We start from the raw sequence: 17,626 nt of genomic DNA on the forward strand, positions 1-17,626 counted from the left end.
AATGCCACTTCAACAGCAGGACACATCACTTTGTGTAGGCCTCCAGCTGAGCAAGAAATACTGTTTCTGGTTAACTCTTGCAAAAGATGACTTCAAGGAATGCTGCAGCATCAACATGCAGGTGGGTGATATCGTTTGAGCTACTTAATTAACTTTGGGCTAGTGGTAGGGAAGCTGATGTTTGCTTTTGGAAAGGCCACAAAGCTGCAATGGTGCTCATGATAGCAGAGCCTGTAAGTCTCCTGGTTCTTTGTTCTCTCATTTCTAATAAGCATTAAAAGCAGATTTGTGTCTGTGTTTTCTCGTGGTGCTGGCATTATCCAAGCTGACACTTGCAATTGCGACCAGAATGCAAGTGGAAACAGAAACAAAGAAAAAAAATCCTCTGCAGAGCAAGATGAGCATCTCTCTGTGCAAATCACTAGCTCTAGCTTCATGACCTCTTTATGCTGATCGAACTCTAGTCTGTCACTGAAATAAGCAGTTCTAACCTTACTACCTGCCCCCAACATGAGATGGACCAGGGATTCTGTCCAAATTCTATTATACAGTTCCTTAATCGGGTTCATTTTCATTTGGATCGATTACTTGATCTGACTTAGTGCTCAGCCTGCCCAAGTGCTGGCAGAGGAGGCAGCAGGAGACCACAGTTTGCACTCAGGTTAGCTAAAAGCTTTTGTCTCACAGCAAGAGCTTCACAGCATACCTGTCTTAACCTGTCTCACATACAAAGTCTGCCTCACGTTCACACAGCTTGCAGAAGTTATAACCAGTCTCAGAGATCATCAAATGCACGTGTGAGACACGCAGTGAAGGTAGGACTTCGGAGACTCCTAATGAGGCTATGCCCATGAGACAAACACTGGCAGAAAAGTTCTAACAACTGGGGAAAAAAAAACCAACAAAAAAAGACTGCCTATTTCTTTTACATTGGACTTCATAGTCATTCTTATTTTCAAAAAATATGAGCTCTTGGAGAATAAAGCTGAGTTTGTTTCAGCCCTGCTGATGTCTAAATGACAATCAACAAATGCAAATTTCAGTCATAGGACAGCATTTAATCTCTGTCAGCAGCACACTCTGGTCCACAATGGGATTTTGGCACTCGAGTCCATTAACTTATATTTACATTACAGAAGTGGATGTTGGTTCAGAGGAAGCCAGAGGGTGAACTTAAGGGCAGGAACATTTCTTGCTTTATCACGTGGAATGGTGCTTAGTCCTTCTGGAAAGTTCAAGTCTCTTGGTAGTGAGCAGCTGGGCCAATCCATTCATCAGCATCATAAATATGGTCAGTGACATCACCAGCACATAGTGGCTAATGCTGCAAGGAAGAAACAGACAGAAAACAGAAAATGTAAATTGCCAAGGAGAAATAATAGACTTTAACAACCTCCTGATTTTTTACTTTTTTAAATTAGGCCAAATTATTGTTCACTTCATACACAATGTTTCATACATGCTGCTCCAAGAAGACAACTATTATAGCAGCACTATCATGTGAAAAAAAAGCCTGTGGCAAAATAAAATGGTGGGGACAACAGAAAACACAACTGAATGCGTACCAAGCAAGTAAGAGGTACTGGGTATATTCTTTTCATCCAAATGGGTAATTCAGTGTATGCAACAAACCACTGTAAAATTTGTTTATGCTATAGACTGATAACACAGAATTTTGGGAAAACTTGGGAAGACATTGCTTGTAGTACGACAACTCAGATATTTAGGTCAGTTGAGCTGCAGTATTCTAGAGAAAACACTTCTCCAGTGATAAGAAGCTTCAAGAGAACAAACACTATTTTTTCACACAACATTTCTAAAAATTGCAGATTTCACAGCTGCAGTAACACACAGATTCAAACAGATTAAACAAATTAGTTCAAACACAATATGAAGGTATGACTTCTGGGTAAGAAACTCCTCAAGTCATTAATGGTTAAGAGGATCACACACAGAGATTGTTCTCCCAACTTGCTCTAACTCTTGCACTACTTCCTCACCTATCTGATGTTTACCAGCATTACAGACAACTACTGCTTCAGACTGAGATTTTATTTTGGAACATTCAGCATTCTGTGTTCAGTATCTGAACCAAGTTGGTCATTAGTATAAGCCATTACAAAATCAGGATTCTTCCAGATCATGGAAGTAGCTTGGGATAGAAGATTTCAACCTCTCAGTAATGGGTAGGGTTGCCCACCCCTCCACGCCAAGCAGGCTACTCTGGACACCATCCAATCTGGTCTTGAACACCTGCAGGGATGGGGCATCCACAGCTTCTCTGGGGAACCTACACCAGTGCCTCACCTCCCTCTGAGTAAAGAATTTCTTCCTCACACCTAATCTAAATCTTCTCTTTTTTAGATAAAAACTGTTCCCACTTGTCCCATCAGTATCAGATCATGTAAAAAGTTACTTTCCCTCCTGTTTATAAGTTCCCATTAAGTACTGGAAGGCTACAATAAGTTCTTCCCAGGCCCTTCTTTAGGCTGAACAAGTCCATCTCCCTCTACCTTTCTTCACAGGGGAGATGTTCCTTCCCTCTGATCATATTCGTGGCCCTCCTCTGGACCTGCTCCAACAACTCCATGTCTTTCTTGTGCTGGGGGCCCCATACCTGGATGCAGTACACCCAATCAGACATCACAAGGTCAGATCAAGAGAGGTGATTGTCTCCCTCTACTATGCTGGCCACTCTTTTGATTCAGCACAGATACGGTTGGCTTTCTGGTCCTCCTCTGAAGGGCTGTTCTTAGTAAGTTCTCCCAGTCTGTACTCACGTCTAGGATTGCCTCAAACTAAGTACAACACCTTCCACTTGGTCTTGTTGAACTTAGTAAGTTCATAAGGGCCCAAGCCTTCTCAAGCCTGTCCAGCTTCCTCTTCCGATAGCATCCCATCTTTCTGTTGCATCGTTCAACTTCATGTTATCAGCACGCTTACTGAGGGTGCGCTCAATCCCACTGACTATGTCACTGATAAAGATGTTGAAGAGCACGAAACCCAAGATGGAACTCTGAGGCTCTGAACCACTTGCCACTGCCCTCCACAAAGCCACTGACCATAACCCTCTGGCTGCCAGCTCCCTCAGCACCCTGGAATGCATGTCATTGGGCCCAATAGCCCTGCGAGTGTTGAGTCTCATCAGGTGATCTCAAACTCTGCTTCCAGTGGGAGGTTGGGGGAGGAAGATCCCTCTATCAAGAGATTCAGGAACATTAAAGATCTGGGAGACCAGACTGAGGCAAAGAATTTGTTGAATACCTCAGTCTTCTCCATATTGCTATTGCCAGTTCTCTCTTCCCATTTATCAGAGGAGGTATGCTTTCCTTGGCCTTTCTTTTCTGACTCATTTATGTACAGAACCCCTTTATCATTATTCTTTGTATCTCTTCTCAAGTTCAGTTCCATCTGTGTCTCGTCTTTCCTGAACTCTTCCATACACATCTGGATGTCATCCCTGTATTCTTTCCAGGCCACGTGTCCCTGCTTCCACTGCCAACACATTTCCTTCCCACACCTCAGTTTGACCAACAGGTCCTTATTCAGCCATGCCAGCTTCCTATCTCTTCTGCTTGATTTCAAATACGTGGGAACATGAGCTCTTGTGTTCTAAGAAAGGTGACCTTAAAGAGTTGTCATCTCTGCTCATTTTCCTTATCCCTAAGGACAGCTGCCCAGGGGAACTCCCACACTAACTCCTTAATCAAGCAGAATTTCACTTATTTGAAGTTCAGGGTTCTGACTTTGCTCTTTGCCAGGCCTGTATTCCTCAAGATTACAAACTCAACCAGGACATAAGCACTGCAGCCCAGACTACCTCCAATCTTTTTAATAAGCTGCTCTGCATTGGTAAGCACTAGGTCCATAACGTTTCACCTCTGGTCCGTTTGTCTAACATCTGGACCAGGAACTGCCTGGATTGCTTACAGCTTGCCATGTTGCTTTCTCAGCAGACCTCGGAGCAGGTGAAATCCCCCATCATCAGTTCTGCTAATAAGTCCAGCTAGCTTGCTGCCCAGAGCATTCTTTCCCCATCTGTCATGTCTGCCCCTTCCAGCATCAACATACCCAGCCTCTTAAAGGCGTATCTGATGTCACACTTCAGCCTAAAGTTTCAGATGAAACGTTGCTGCAGTCATCTGCATCAGAGCATCCAGAGCCACTAGTTTAGATGTTTGTTTATTCCTGGGACTACAGAAGATACAGGGCACTCTGGCATGAGAGGTATTGATGTCTCCACTATTTCAAAGCAGATGGTTCCTTAGGATGAGTAGAGTAACTTCAGACTTGATTAAGCCTGAGTTTATTTAGAAAAAAAGAATTGCAAAGAATACTTGCAGGTTTAATGATCTGGAATTTCTGCCTGAGGACTCATTCTGTTTGACAGTTTAGCCACAGAAGAGCAGTAAAGCTTCTAACTGATGCTATCAATCCTCATGACCCCAAGATTGTGACAATCTTGGCAGTAGCATAGCGTAATTTAGTTCTGTGAAGCAGAGAAGCATCGGCTCTTAACAAAGCTTGGCCACTAACCAGTGTGAGAGAATAAAAGTAACCCGAAAGTTCAGTAATGAACAGGAGCTCTTCTGCAGCCAGGATACAAGTAACCAAAGGAAATGGTCTGAACAAAGTGGGTGGAGAATGCTGAGAGGAACTTGACTCATGCTATGAGATTCTCCTGTTTCTGTTGAGTCCGATTATAATCTCACAAATACCTTGCTCAAAACAGATACATTTAAGTAATCAATCACAAAAATACACCAGTACAAATATGCCCACAACTCAGCAAGTATAATCCATCCCAACACCCTGCAGCTCTCATCTGTGTCAGCTCTCACCCGTACGCAGTGCAACTGACAATATTCCCTGCTGTGAATGACTGAATGATTTAAATTGTCTGACAGTAGCCATCTTTCCTACATCCCTTTCCTACAAACATCTTCATCTCTAGCTTTAGCTAAGCAGAGCAGCACAACTGCAAGAGCCCAACCCCCGCTTTGATCTGTGGGGAATATACAAAATCGCACTGCAAGAGCATGAAATTAGGCACAAAACATGCCTTCAGCTGGCCGGCGCACTTCGGACTTCGCAACTCACAATGTATTTGTGATTGTCCACGTGTTGTATGATTGCACAACTCCCACCAGAACAGCCCTTGGAAGTTCACCTGGGTGTGTTGCAGACTCTGTCCGCATTTCAGGGCTCTGTGGGAAAGGACATAATGCTGCCAACAAAGTCAAATTCTCACTGCAGTTGTTTTCATGGTGTAATGTGCCCTGGGGAATTGTACAAGCACTACAGGTACAGAAGCTTGCATAGCATTAAGGAAACAGCCACTCCGATGAACAGCTGTGTGGCTTAATATTTCATGTGCTACTGTTAATACCTCAGCTTTTCTATTCACATGGCACCAAAATTTTAGGTTTTCACACAAGTGAAAACAAATACTTACATTCTAGCTGGAAAATGTGAGATCTGAAAATCTTAAGTCAAATGAGGGCCCTGCTTTTATTCCTACAGACACTCTGAAACAGTCATCAGAGGATAAGTTGTTGCTGAAGGCTTGCTGCCATCAGCACAGTACTTACAGACATTTGATTTCCCCTCTGCTCTTCAAGGTTTACCAGATGTGGGTGATTATCAATTATTTGCAGAGTTTTTTTCAAAGTAAAAAGTATGCAAACTCTGCTTAGCTACCTGTCAATGTAGGGACAGGTCCTTCAGGCTTTCATGAAGAACAGAGTGCTACACACATTTTTCTCTTGCTATACTGCACAAGGTGCAATAGCTACACCCCTTTATCAAGATATTAGACATTCAGAGTAAAGGAAAATGTATAGATTACGCCACAGAGCACAATTAAAAACAATTTCAGTCAACTTGTCATGTAATTGCAAACAGCCAGCATCTCTGGGGGTATCAGCAACTTGCACTGCAGTGCCTGCAGGCAGCCCTGCTTACTAAATTAGTTCTCAGGCTGGGGTAATGTTGTAACTAAACAAACAAAGCAAGAATCTTACAGGTACATAGCACAACAGCAGTGTGGAAAACTTGATCCCTGGACAACACAGAAGTACACTCTTGGCTGGATCTGTAGTTACAGTAAATACAGTAAAGCAGGTAATTCTCAGAAAGAGCTTCCTTCATTGGAAGTCAAATCTGAGCTAACAAGAAAAAGGACTGTGATTCTAGGTTCCTGGCAAGTTTGACTCACATGGAGGAAGGGAAGATATTAAGCACAGTGGGGCTACAGCAGGGGCAATTCTTATGAAGGATGAGACAGGCATGGACAGGGAATGGTAAAAGAAACAGCAGCTGTTGTAAGGGAAACTGGACTAACTAAGGTAAGGCAGCACCATTCAACAGAAAGGTGACTGCTTTATGTATGGATCAAGGTGAGCAAGTGAAGTTAGTGCTAGGAAAACCTGGTGTCCCACCCAGAGAGGCCTATTTTAGTCACAAGTAAACAGAAAGAGACTATGAGGTAATATCCTCTCTTGGCTTTGCTTGTGACAGTGTATACTGGTGAGATGTATTAGTCCCAGAAAAGAGGAATCAATTATCACTAGATATTTGAGACCAAAATAGTCTTGCATCAAACCACGCCTCTTCTCTCAAGTTACGTTAACTTCCTAAGATGACAGACGTGACTGAAAACTAAGAAGACAGAGTAAGTTATTTGGGACCAAATTAAAACAACAACAAAGTAACTCACACAAGGACTTGGATAAGCTCTTTCCAGAAGAGTTTGAGGACTTTACCTTCACATGACGTGCTGCTTTCAGTAAGTGCTTGGGTTGGAGGCCACCTTAAAGCCCACCATTCCCCAACCCCATGCTGTGGGCAGGGCTGCCACCAGCAGCTCAGACTGCCCAGAGTCCCATCCAGCCTGGCCTTGAACACCTCCAGGGATGGGGCACCACAGCTTCTCTGGACAGTCTGTGCTGGTGCCTCACTTTAGAAATTGTTGGTGAACACTATTTCCCCCCATACCTTTGTTTTAATAATCAGACTGAGAACACACGTATCCCAGAACTAAAACTGTTTCGACTATGGAAAACCATAAACTGCCTTATCTATGCTTTATCTAGAAGCTTTACATCCACTGACCTTTGAAACTGCAGAAGAGCAGTTCAGATTATATTTATCTCTGTATCTTCCAGCAACTGATACAAAAAGATTGGGAAAGTAGTACAGAAGATGTCTGGATTAAACTATGTAATACTGCCACATAAATAAGTTTCAAGGGTTTATCTTTATCATCTGTTTAAACAGCTATCTACAAACTGCACATACTATACAGCTATAGCATGTTTTAAAGGCTACATATCTCAATTTTTAGAGCTAGATAGATAAAACAATTTTTAAGCAATAGAGGAATCTACTTTAGTGGCAAAGAAGGTGAAAAGCTATCCATTCCATTTATCTGTTACTCAAAAATAAAAGAATCTGTCAGAAACTTCCCATGATCACGTAATAAACACTGATAAATCAAGAGTACTGGGAAGTCTGCACTGTTCTATCTATGAAATGTAACATTGGGTTTTCCTACAGCTTATGATACAATTTACGGTTACCTCAAAACATACATACAGGTAAAGGGTAAAGCTAGCAGACCTCACAAGCTTGCATAACCAACTGCTATGAATTCTACATTCACTTGAAGATTATATTCTCTGAAAAATAAGTCTGTGCTGAATTTAGTACCATAATTAAGCAAAGGGGTTCAAATACTTTCTAAGAAGCTATAAACAATTACAGTTACTCATAATTTCCTGAGAAGAGGCAATCAGTGATGGGTTTATGATTTGCTGAATGTGGTACTACAGAACTGTGTGCTAGATGTGTTGTTGTTCAGCATTTCATTAATCATCTGGAAGAAAGGGAAAAGTAGAAATCTCTTCCCTTGATACACAATACTTGAAAGGTATGGCATATTCAACTGGAAGAATAAAGGCATTGTTAAGGCAGATATGAGGCATGGTAGACTGAGATGCAACAGCCAGGAGTGAAATTAAAAAACAAAAAGGTATCAGTTAAGCAAGCAAAAACTACTTCCAAACAATGAGAGAGATCCCCTAGGAAACAAAACACCACCATAAAATAACAATGAAAGTCTTATTTTTTTCCCTGAGGTTTTTGAAATCAGATTTTTCACATGAACATAGTGAGGCGTGCTACTGAAAAACCCAGGTATTACTTAATGAGCATTTCCTACTGAACTTGCATATTCTTACTGAGAGTACATTCAAAAATTTTGAGGTGTGGTACTTAGAAAATTCAGAGAACTATATCATCACAAAAAAGAATGAGTGGAAATATACATCAGAAACTTTCCAAATGCGAGATATATGGCATTTCAGAGGACTTCAAAGGAACCAATCTCTTGCTATTCACTAGGCGACTAAATTGCTGCTTTCCAATCTGATTTCAATGATCTTGTAAAGTAGTAATATAAAATGAACCTGAAAATTGTATCCCCCCTATCAGTGCCACATGAAAAAGAAAAAAAAGGAAAAGAAAATGGAAAAGAAGAAGCTGTCAAGAGCTGTCCCTAAGGGTGCTTCTATTCTTTGTTCCATGAAATTCCACACAGGTTTTGCTGAGATAGAAATGGCTGGAAAAAAAAAAAAAAAAAAAACCGACCACCATTTCCTTAACTGACTCAGTCTTCTCAGGAAAATATTGGCAACATCTAAAATGTCAGCTGTGAGGGGATATTTTCAGATCTTGCTGTCAAAGCAACAACAGACAACACTGCAAGAGGAATGCCACAGAACTGTCACAAGGACTGTAAGAAGAGGACAGGAAAGAGCCATGTTAGTATCTCTCTCCCACTGATTTTGGGAATTGCCCAAAACCCCACGAAGCTCATTTTTCAGGAATAAACAAAAAGGAATCTTCTACTGTTGCCCGCTGGTTTTGCGAAGCTTGAGGACAACGCTGACAAATCTGCTCAGGTTCAGGGGTCAGAACACTGCTTGTGCTAGGGAAGAGAAGAACTGCTTCAGTTCTGCCTAAAGCTTCACCTTTTCTCTAAAGCAGCCAAGTCAGCTTTAACTTACGTTCACACACACACAGTGTATACATAAACAGACTCCAGTGTAATGATGTAGGTTGTGAAGTCAAGCAGTCAAAAGTGAATTAATGACAAATTTAAGGCGGCCTGAGCATTGTGCATTACCACATTAAAAATTAATCACAAATACTTTTTCAAAAGAATTCTTTAAATGCTTTCTTCTGTGCTCAAACACACATTGAGAGGCAGAATTACATATGTATGTAATAGGCTCCCCCGAGCTCTCAGGAACAAAGTGTACCTCCAGCGGAAACAGATCCAACAATCTATCCCAAGTGTAAATGGCTGTGCTATGAAGACAGTACATCAGAAACAAAGTTTTTGGTTACTTGCGACATTTTTTGTTTTTGCTTGTCAACTCCCAATTAGAAAGCTTCTCGCTCAGCTAAGCAGGGCTCTTCTGAGGTCTTTATATCCTCATTAAACTACAAAGGAATTCAGCCAAAGGATGAAGCCAACTGACTTAGCACAGACTGACAGCAAGAAGGAAGTGTGATGAAGTTAAAGCGCTGTTTCCATTATTTGATCTAGCTCAACATCCTCCTACTAGGAACTTTCAAAACATATAAGCAGGAATTTCAAAATTGCAAAAGGAAAGAGGCGGGATGTGTGGATGCATGTTTGTACAGGCATGCATGTGCCCAAGAAAGCAAGGGGCTCAGCAGAGCACAGGGTAAACACAGACTAAACAGAGTATTAACAATGAATCAATATTCAACATTTCTTTAAATGATATTTTCAGGCTACCAGATTGGCTGGATTATTTTGTACATATTCCCTTCTAAACTTAATACAGATTATAATCTATTCCCATAACTCAGGGAAGGTAACTCTGAAAGCTATTTTCTGTTTCTGGGCAACTCACAAATAAGAATGCATGGTTGAAAATCTACCTGGTGATGTATGTTGTAGGACTTCGCTGTGCAGAACACATTCACTTTCTATAACTGTGAGTTGTATGTTTAAATGCCACAGATCTATTCTCCCCAAGCTGAAGGTAGGATTAACTGAAGCATTGGTACCCACCAACGTAACTTGCTAAACGTTCATTAATTCAAGATGGATCTTATATGGAAGTTTAATTAGATTTAAGACAATCAACAACTTGGATAAATTACAATTTTAACAGTGATAAAGACTAATTACAGTGCAAATCAGTGATTAAGATGCTTTTGTGTAATTATTGTTCTTTAGAAATAAAACAAACACTGTTTACAGGATTTTTTGTCATGCTAGATTAGCTGCCTATTCCACGTTGCTCTTGCAAAGATTTTAAGTCAGGAGTTTTAGCTGTGGATATATTTATGTGTGCATGTGAGTATGTACGTGGCACATACATACACGTGCACAAATGTCTTAAGTACAGGGATCATCACTGAAGCATTTGATTAAGGAGAGTAATTGGAAAAAATTACAAAGAGTAAACAACAACATTAACCTCTGTGCCTCCTCAAAATGCAACAGAAGCAAAAAATACTGTACCTTGTTCCTATGTCAAGCCAGCTTCCATAATCTTTAACCAAAAAGAAAAAGTGCTAGGAAATAAAACAACTTTCATTAGTAAATCAACGATGCACAATTTGAAACACAAAATCACAACCAATGTTTTCAGGTTGTTTACTCCAAGTTTCTAACTCAAGTAGAACAAGGGCAGGACCTTTCCAGGAATATTCATTTGGACCAAAGAGAAAAATACTCTAAGAGCCAGAAACAGACTTAACATGGTATCAAATATGAGCAGCTAAAGATGGATCAAGTTCTCTCTCTGTTGGCAAGAAGCAGAGATTACCAGCAGACAACTTTTTCAATAAGACAGTCCACCTTGTTGCTTAAAATAACAGGTTCCCAAATAACAACTAAAGTCAAAAAGAAGGGTATATATTGTTTTCACAGAAATCTACCACAAATATTGGACAACTCTGGCAGTTTCTCATCTGCAAAATGGCAATAAAGTCAGGAAAAGACAGTACTAAACTATTAGTGAATTCTAGCTGATGGTCACAAGAAACAATTGCAAGATTCAAGACCACAGACAAATGTTTTTCCACTTTTTTTCTGCTTTGTACACACAAAGTTCCTGCACATCACACCTCTTTGGTCAGACTTATTTTTTGTACACCAAGCACATGTTTACTAGTTGTTTTAAAATTATTATGTCAAAATAGGAGAATATATGAGGTACAAGATACTGAGGTTTGCTACACACCAGTACACACCTGTATTCCTCTTTTCCTTTTAGACTGACCTTTTTGTTAGTGAAACACTGACTGCTGTTTACTGATATATTAATCCTTTTCCTATGAAACCTATCGAAAATCAGTTTAGTCAAAAGACTTGCTCGGAATGAAGCAAAACTACACCTTCTCATTTTTCTTACTCTACAGACAAAATAGTCATTTGGTTTTGTATTTGCTGTTTTTCCTATGAGGTAAGATCCAGAGATCACAATATATTGTACACTGCAATTTACAATGGTATCACACCTGGAATGCTTCCTCCAAAGTGGCTAAACTAAACCAGCATATATGAAGTGAAAACGCAAGCTCTACCTGCTATTCTTAAAGATTTCTGTTAACTTAATGATACTGTTGTACTTTAACCTAGCAGGTGGCAAAGCACCACCCAGTCATTTGCTCACTTTTCCCCTCCTTTCCAGTGTAACTGGGGAGAGAATCGAAGGAACCAAAGGGGAACTCACGCGTTGAGATATTAAGGGGCTCTACTTGCTAAGTTGAAGACTGTTAATGGAAAACTATGAAAATGTACTATCAATATGTGAAAATTATAGTGGGTTATTATTGTTCAGATTTGGGTTGTTTCAACTAGCTTCATTTGTGGACCCAAACTGTCTGAAGATTTCATTCCCTAAGAGTTTATTGCCGAGGGCACAAAGTCTTTTTTCTCAGACTTTGCAGATCTCCTGGATTCTTGCAACTCTAACAATGAAAATGATGTGTAACACATATTTTCCTTTGTGTCCCTTTTTCATGGAAAAGTGGGGGGCCATGAGGAGAAGGCTCACATTCCTGAAAAATTAACTAAGGCTGGCACAAAGCTACAATTGATTTAAATACTGCCTAAGAATTTGATTGGAAAGCACATGAAAAACTCAGATTAAGTTGTTACTTCATTTTTGTCTCTTGCTATTATAAGAGCATTATTTCTTCAGAAGCTTTAATTACATGAAATACAAAGAGTGGTGATTGCAGGAGTGTTATCTCTAAATTATGCTAGGATTTCAATTCATTGCCCTGGTTGCAAAAACTTAGAAGTCTGAAACAAATTCAGATCCCTACATGGAGTTAGTAGAGCCCTCTTGGCTTCGTCTTACTTGAAGAGAATGTGCAACAACAACTTACCAAAGCCATAATGTCTGAAATCACAAGAACAATGAGGAAAAGGCTGCAAAGAAAAAAAACAAAACCAGACTATCATCCAGCATTCATGGCCACAGACATCACAAAGCTTACTAACATCCCCACAACGAAATTAAAATAAGATACTGTTTCTTGTGCTTGCCTTTCCACCACTCAGCTACTTTTGCATTTATTAGAGAATTAAAATACATGACTAGAACATTTGGTATTTGTAATCCCACCCTGCTTGAAACAGACATTTCACATTAGCAGTTTCAATTTTGCAACAGAGAAACCTAACACGAGTCATTTAGCAGAGAACAAGAGCATGTTGGAAACAGCGCCTGCCCATTCCTGACACTGGGAGCTCATGCGCCAGCTAAGCCAAATAAAGCTGATTTAGAAGCTTGAGAATGGATTCAGGAGTGAAAAAAACCGTTTTGGATAGACAGATAACTGAGCTGATTGGTCCTATTCTGACATCCTCCCTGCTGAACAAAGTGCATGCCTCCTTTTCAGAGCTCTGGGCTCCTGTAAACTCTTCAAGCAAGGCATAGCATTTTGATGGCATGCACCCAGACTGCTGTCAGGCAGCAGGTTACTTCTGGGAATTAGAATGCAGCCAATAAAACGAACCAGAAGGGAGCACGTAAAGGTATTTTTTCCCCATTAACCTAATGTTCTTTTCATTAAACTATGTAAATCCTAAATTGCATGAAAGCAATTACTATTGCTGGTTAAAACTAGTTTCTAGTTAATGACACTGAAGCAATGTAGCAAGAAACTGACCCATTAGCAAAGAAGTCTTTAAGTATAATACAGCTGATTTGTCAGTAGTACCATCATAAATCCACAAAGGCTTTTTAGGGAGGAAATGCCCTGCTGCAGCATTGAATGAGTTTGTGCAGGGGGACACTCATATTGATGTCTTCTGACAAGAAAGAGGTTCTCCTATTGCTTAAATCAGCTATGCTTCATCGGTGAACTAGCATGCTACAAACCTACTACGTCTCAGACTCACTGAAAGCCCTCTTCTCGTTACCTATGGCTCAGATTGGATGTTGCAGCCTTGCAGTGTCTAGGAAGCACTCAGCTAGAGGGCTTATTTCACAGGCAAGTTATAGGAACATCCTGACAGAATATTCTCCATGAACAGCAAGAAACAAAGAGTAGTTCTTTTATCTACAAACAACGAGTTTGGGAGCAATCTGTTGAGATCACAAAAATCTACTTTATGCCATTCTGAACTGCGGGAAAACTTTCACAGTGGAAGGGCAACGCAAACTTCAGGGCATGTTTATAACACTCCGAAAACAAGATTGCTGTCTGTGATGGCTTAATTTAGCTAGCAGGGGCAGCAAGAGCAATAATGAGTGCAGTACAATCTCTGGGATGCACTGACAATCAGAGCACAACCTCTCCTGGGAACGTGGGCACATCTTGTGGTTTCTGTCTTGTTCCCAAGCTGATGCTGTGGCAGTATCTTTGCTATTGTTACCTAAGCAGTTAAATGAAGCCAGCAAAAATCCCAACCTGAGGTACAGCCACAGTCTCGGTGTTGTAAAGATGTACCTGTGCCTCACAGTTTTAGAAGTTCATATAATTTCCCCTCTCACACACACACGTGCACGTTTCATAGAAGCTTGCAATAACTCTGGCACACACGCATTCAGAAGTTGGGAAACACTGACCTTTATGTTGCCTGATCCCTACAAATATAAATTGCTAGCTGATCTCCTGAACAGTCCCAGTTCCACAATGCATCTCTGCTCCTATATCACCCCTAGCAAGGAAGGTGGATAGCCTTCTTTGGAGGTCCAGGGACAGCTCACACAGACTGCATGGGGCTAAAAAGGTTTAGTGGGATGGTGAGCCTTGTGCTGTTCCTTCAAAGCCTGAGCTGGTGGGTGGCAGCACTGCCCATGGAAAAGGGTTGGCACTGAGTGAGTATTAAGGTCCTTTCCAACATAAGCCATTCAATGATTCAGACTTTTTTTTTAAACGCTGTTCATTTTGAGGTCAGTGCTACAAAGCACTGAATTGGTTACATTATAAATAGGTTATTTTTAAAATATTGTACTATAGGCAGAGTTGCAACGTGAAACAAAAGTCAAACTTTAGGTTCCTCTCATTTTTCTATATTATGAGGAAAAAAACGTGCTCCTTCTGTGTGTTATCAAGGAAGAATATTAAATATCATCGCTTCAGACAGGGCTAACACTTCCATTTATAATCATCTATCATGATGAAAAGAACTCGTGAGCTTGCAAAATCACTGAACAAAAAATAGAAACAATACAAGTAAAAGTAACAGTATGACCTATTTTTTTCTTTTAAATCTAGATTGAGATTTGACCATTTTGAATTCTTGCAGAATAGGTATGAAACCCTCACTAATGCAGAAATAGAGTACTTACTGTACCTCTTAGAAGATAGCTGCGTTGTGACTTGAACAGCTTCAAAAGCACATGACACCAGAACAAATGGTATTACAACCTGATTAAAAAACAAACAACATTTTGGTTAATAACTGTATTTACAAAACAACCTGGCAGGTTGTGGAAATATTTTCTGGATTTTGAAATTATCATGGAATGTGTATGTTAGAAAAACATTGGCAAGAAAATGTGCAAACACATTCTTCAAAATGCATGCTTAATAAACGAGGAAAATCCCTCCCATGATCATAGCTGAACTGCAATGAAATAAACCATGAGGCAATATGGAAAACTATATTTAAAACACCTTGATGACCCTCACTTCATTTAGACATTTTAGCACTGATGATAAACACTTCAGCAAGGAGAGAGGAAAAAATTAGTGGGATGCAAGATCTCACGTGACAGGATGCAGAGCTCCAAGCAAAATATGTCCATCTCAGCCAACAGAAAAAAAAAAAGTTAAAAAACACAATACAGCATGTATTCAGCAAGAGAAAAGTTCATCCTTGGAACCCAAGTAAAGCAAATGAAAATTGTTCTGTAAGTTAAGAAGAAATCAAAGCAAAAAAAAAAAAAGTTAGAAACATGAATGTTGCTTTTTGCTTCTTCCAAAGCTGACTTGCGTTCCTTAAGTTAGAAGTGTGAAAACATTACAATTCTTACAGGCCAAAAGCTGTTCCCTAAGATCCAAAAGGTTTTTATTGACTAGTGTCCTGGAGTATAACTGTAAAGTTAAGTCTGCTTTCCATTGGACAGAAGTAACACAAAGGCAGAGGCAGAAACTACTGCGTATATTAAGAAATCCATTAATTCCCTATTTCCCTTCCTATTTTCCTCTTTGCCTCTGCCTTGGGCAGTTCCTGCACTTAAGTATCAGAAAACAGCTCCCATATCTTGACAGTAAGCAAGGAGTGCAATCCAGTTTCTAACAGATCTTAAAGATATTAAAAAAAAAAGTTAAAAATAGTACTTATTGTGAAAATGGCAGCCTAATCAGTACAGCATTCAAAGCTCGTATTTAATGTAATAGATACAGATAGATTAAACTAATAAAAAAGTATATATTCCCTCAATGTTTCTGTAGACACTATACCATAGGGACAACTTACCATTAAAAAAAATACTTTAGAGGTCTTCTCAACATTTGAAACTTCCATTTCAATATAATAAACCAATCTAATGCAGTTAAATTATACTTTCCATACAGTTTAGCTTCTCTCCTCTGGGAACCAGAAGAATTTAGCTCTAAGGAACACTATAAAGGCTGAAGACTTCACACATGGATGAAAAGGCTAATGAAGCTCAAATAAAGATATATGTTTTTGTAACAACTACGTACGTGATAGATCATTTATTAAACAGTTCTTTGAGAAAATTTCACTAAGGTATTATTACTAACCTTCAAAAGGAGCAAGCCTCCCATCATAAAGGGACTGAACACAGTCAGGAAACAATAGACAGATGCAGGATCAAAACTAGAGAAATATGAAGAAGACATTACAGCGTGTCCTCAAAATGGCATTTTGCATTTAAAAACATAGCATTTAGTTAGTCCTGTGTGCACACATTTTTAAACAAGGCTTCCAGATTTCTCTTCTCTTGCCCAAATACTGAATTAGCAAGGACTGTTTACACTGCACTTTTCTTTCTCTACAATTTTCTCTGCTGGTGTCTTTTTGGGGAGACATGCTGCTGATGAGCAGTTGCGTCCTCTCTACTCCTTTCTACATAACAGAAACTGAGATGACCTTGTAACCAGGATCAGCTCTTAGGGAACAGGCTACATAGAGCAGAAACAGTACCATTCGTTATCATTATTATCACAGAATATTGTTTTAATTCTGCCCTGATTTTGCTGACGAAATTTATATTCAGCACATCAACTGTAGGAAGCATTTTTGTAGCCTACTGTTTCTCAAATGAATGAATAATAATTACCTGTTAACGGAGGCTATGTTTCCAGTGCCAAAAAAGGCTGTCACTATGAAGAAAACCTAGATGTATTTAAGGAAAACACACCACAGAAACAGTTGCAGTAAAACAAAGCATTTTCCCCTTCATTGAAGTCTGCTTCCCAAATCCTATCATGAAACTCCGGGAAGCAGACCCACTATTACAGTTCTACATTGCATGAAGGCAAACAAAGCACTGTCTAGCTCTACCCAAGATTTCAGTTATGATTGTGTCAAATTTTACTGACAGAAATTGCACGTGTAACGTTTTAGAGATTGTCTTAAAGCCCCTGTCAGAAAACTGGAAGCTTGTTTTCTGGGCTCCTAGTAAAATAGGAACATACCTGGACATAAACAAGCCCACATCTTCGCTGACATTTTGCATCACCAAACAAAATAGACGGTTTTATCGAGGAATCAAACATGGAAGAGGCAGTTGGCCATGAAACAAGACTAAAGGTTGCTATCCCTCCCGTAGCTTTGTTGTCCAAAGGTTATGCTGAGCCTATCCATTGCAACATGGGACTCCCAGCAACTCTGTACTTGGGGGAGGTAGGACAACTCTTGCACAATTGGTAGAGCTAGAAGTTCATTTAGATATGATGATTGCTGCTATTGCAGCCCATGAAAGATTCTTCTACCTTCTGAGCTCACTGAGACCCATTATGACTCGCATCTCTTTGGTCAAATAATGGTTTTAACTGCTTTTTATTTTTTATTTTATTTTTTTCATTTCATCAGGCAGAGTAGTTTGTGACAATGGCTCCTGCTGCTAGAACACCCTCTGGGTCCTTC

At 39.9% G+C, this 17,626-nt stretch overlaps 1 protein-coding gene across 2 annotated transcripts in view; it reads right to left on the minus strand.

The window, feature by feature from the left end:
• Positions 1 to 554: 554 nt before the first annotated feature.
• PIGN (phosphatidylinositol glycan anchor biosynthesis class N) overlaps positions 555 to 17,626 on the minus strand; it is a 97,756-nt gene continuing 80,684 nt past the window's right edge. For both annotated transcript variants that reach the window (XM_065752383.1, XM_065752382.1), the window contains exons 24-29: positions 16,818 to 16,873; positions 16,279 to 16,354; positions 14,861 to 14,934; positions 12,442 to 12,484; positions 10,565 to 10,617; positions 555 to 1,324 (exon numbers count right to left, since the gene is read on the minus strand). In XM_065752383.1, the coding sequence (XP_065608455.1) occupies positions 1,201 to 1,324; positions 10,565 to 10,617; positions 12,442 to 12,484; positions 14,861 to 14,934; positions 16,279 to 16,354; positions 16,818 to 16,873 (426 nt within the window). In that variant the 3' untranslated portion in view covers positions 555 to 1,200. The remainder of the gene's footprint in view (positions 1,325 to 10,564; positions 10,618 to 12,441; positions 12,485 to 14,860; positions 14,935 to 16,278; positions 16,355 to 16,817; positions 16,874 to 17,626) is intronic.

The sequence above is a fragment of the Cyrtonyx montezumae genome, unplaced genomic scaffold, assembly GCF_038088225.1.
Source record: "Cyrtonyx montezumae isolate F1298 unplaced genomic scaffold, pur_monq_1.0 scaffold_8, whole genome shotgun sequence".
Classification (NCBI taxonomy): domain Eukaryota; kingdom Metazoa; phylum Chordata; class Aves; order Galliformes; family Odontophoridae; genus Cyrtonyx; species Cyrtonyx montezumae.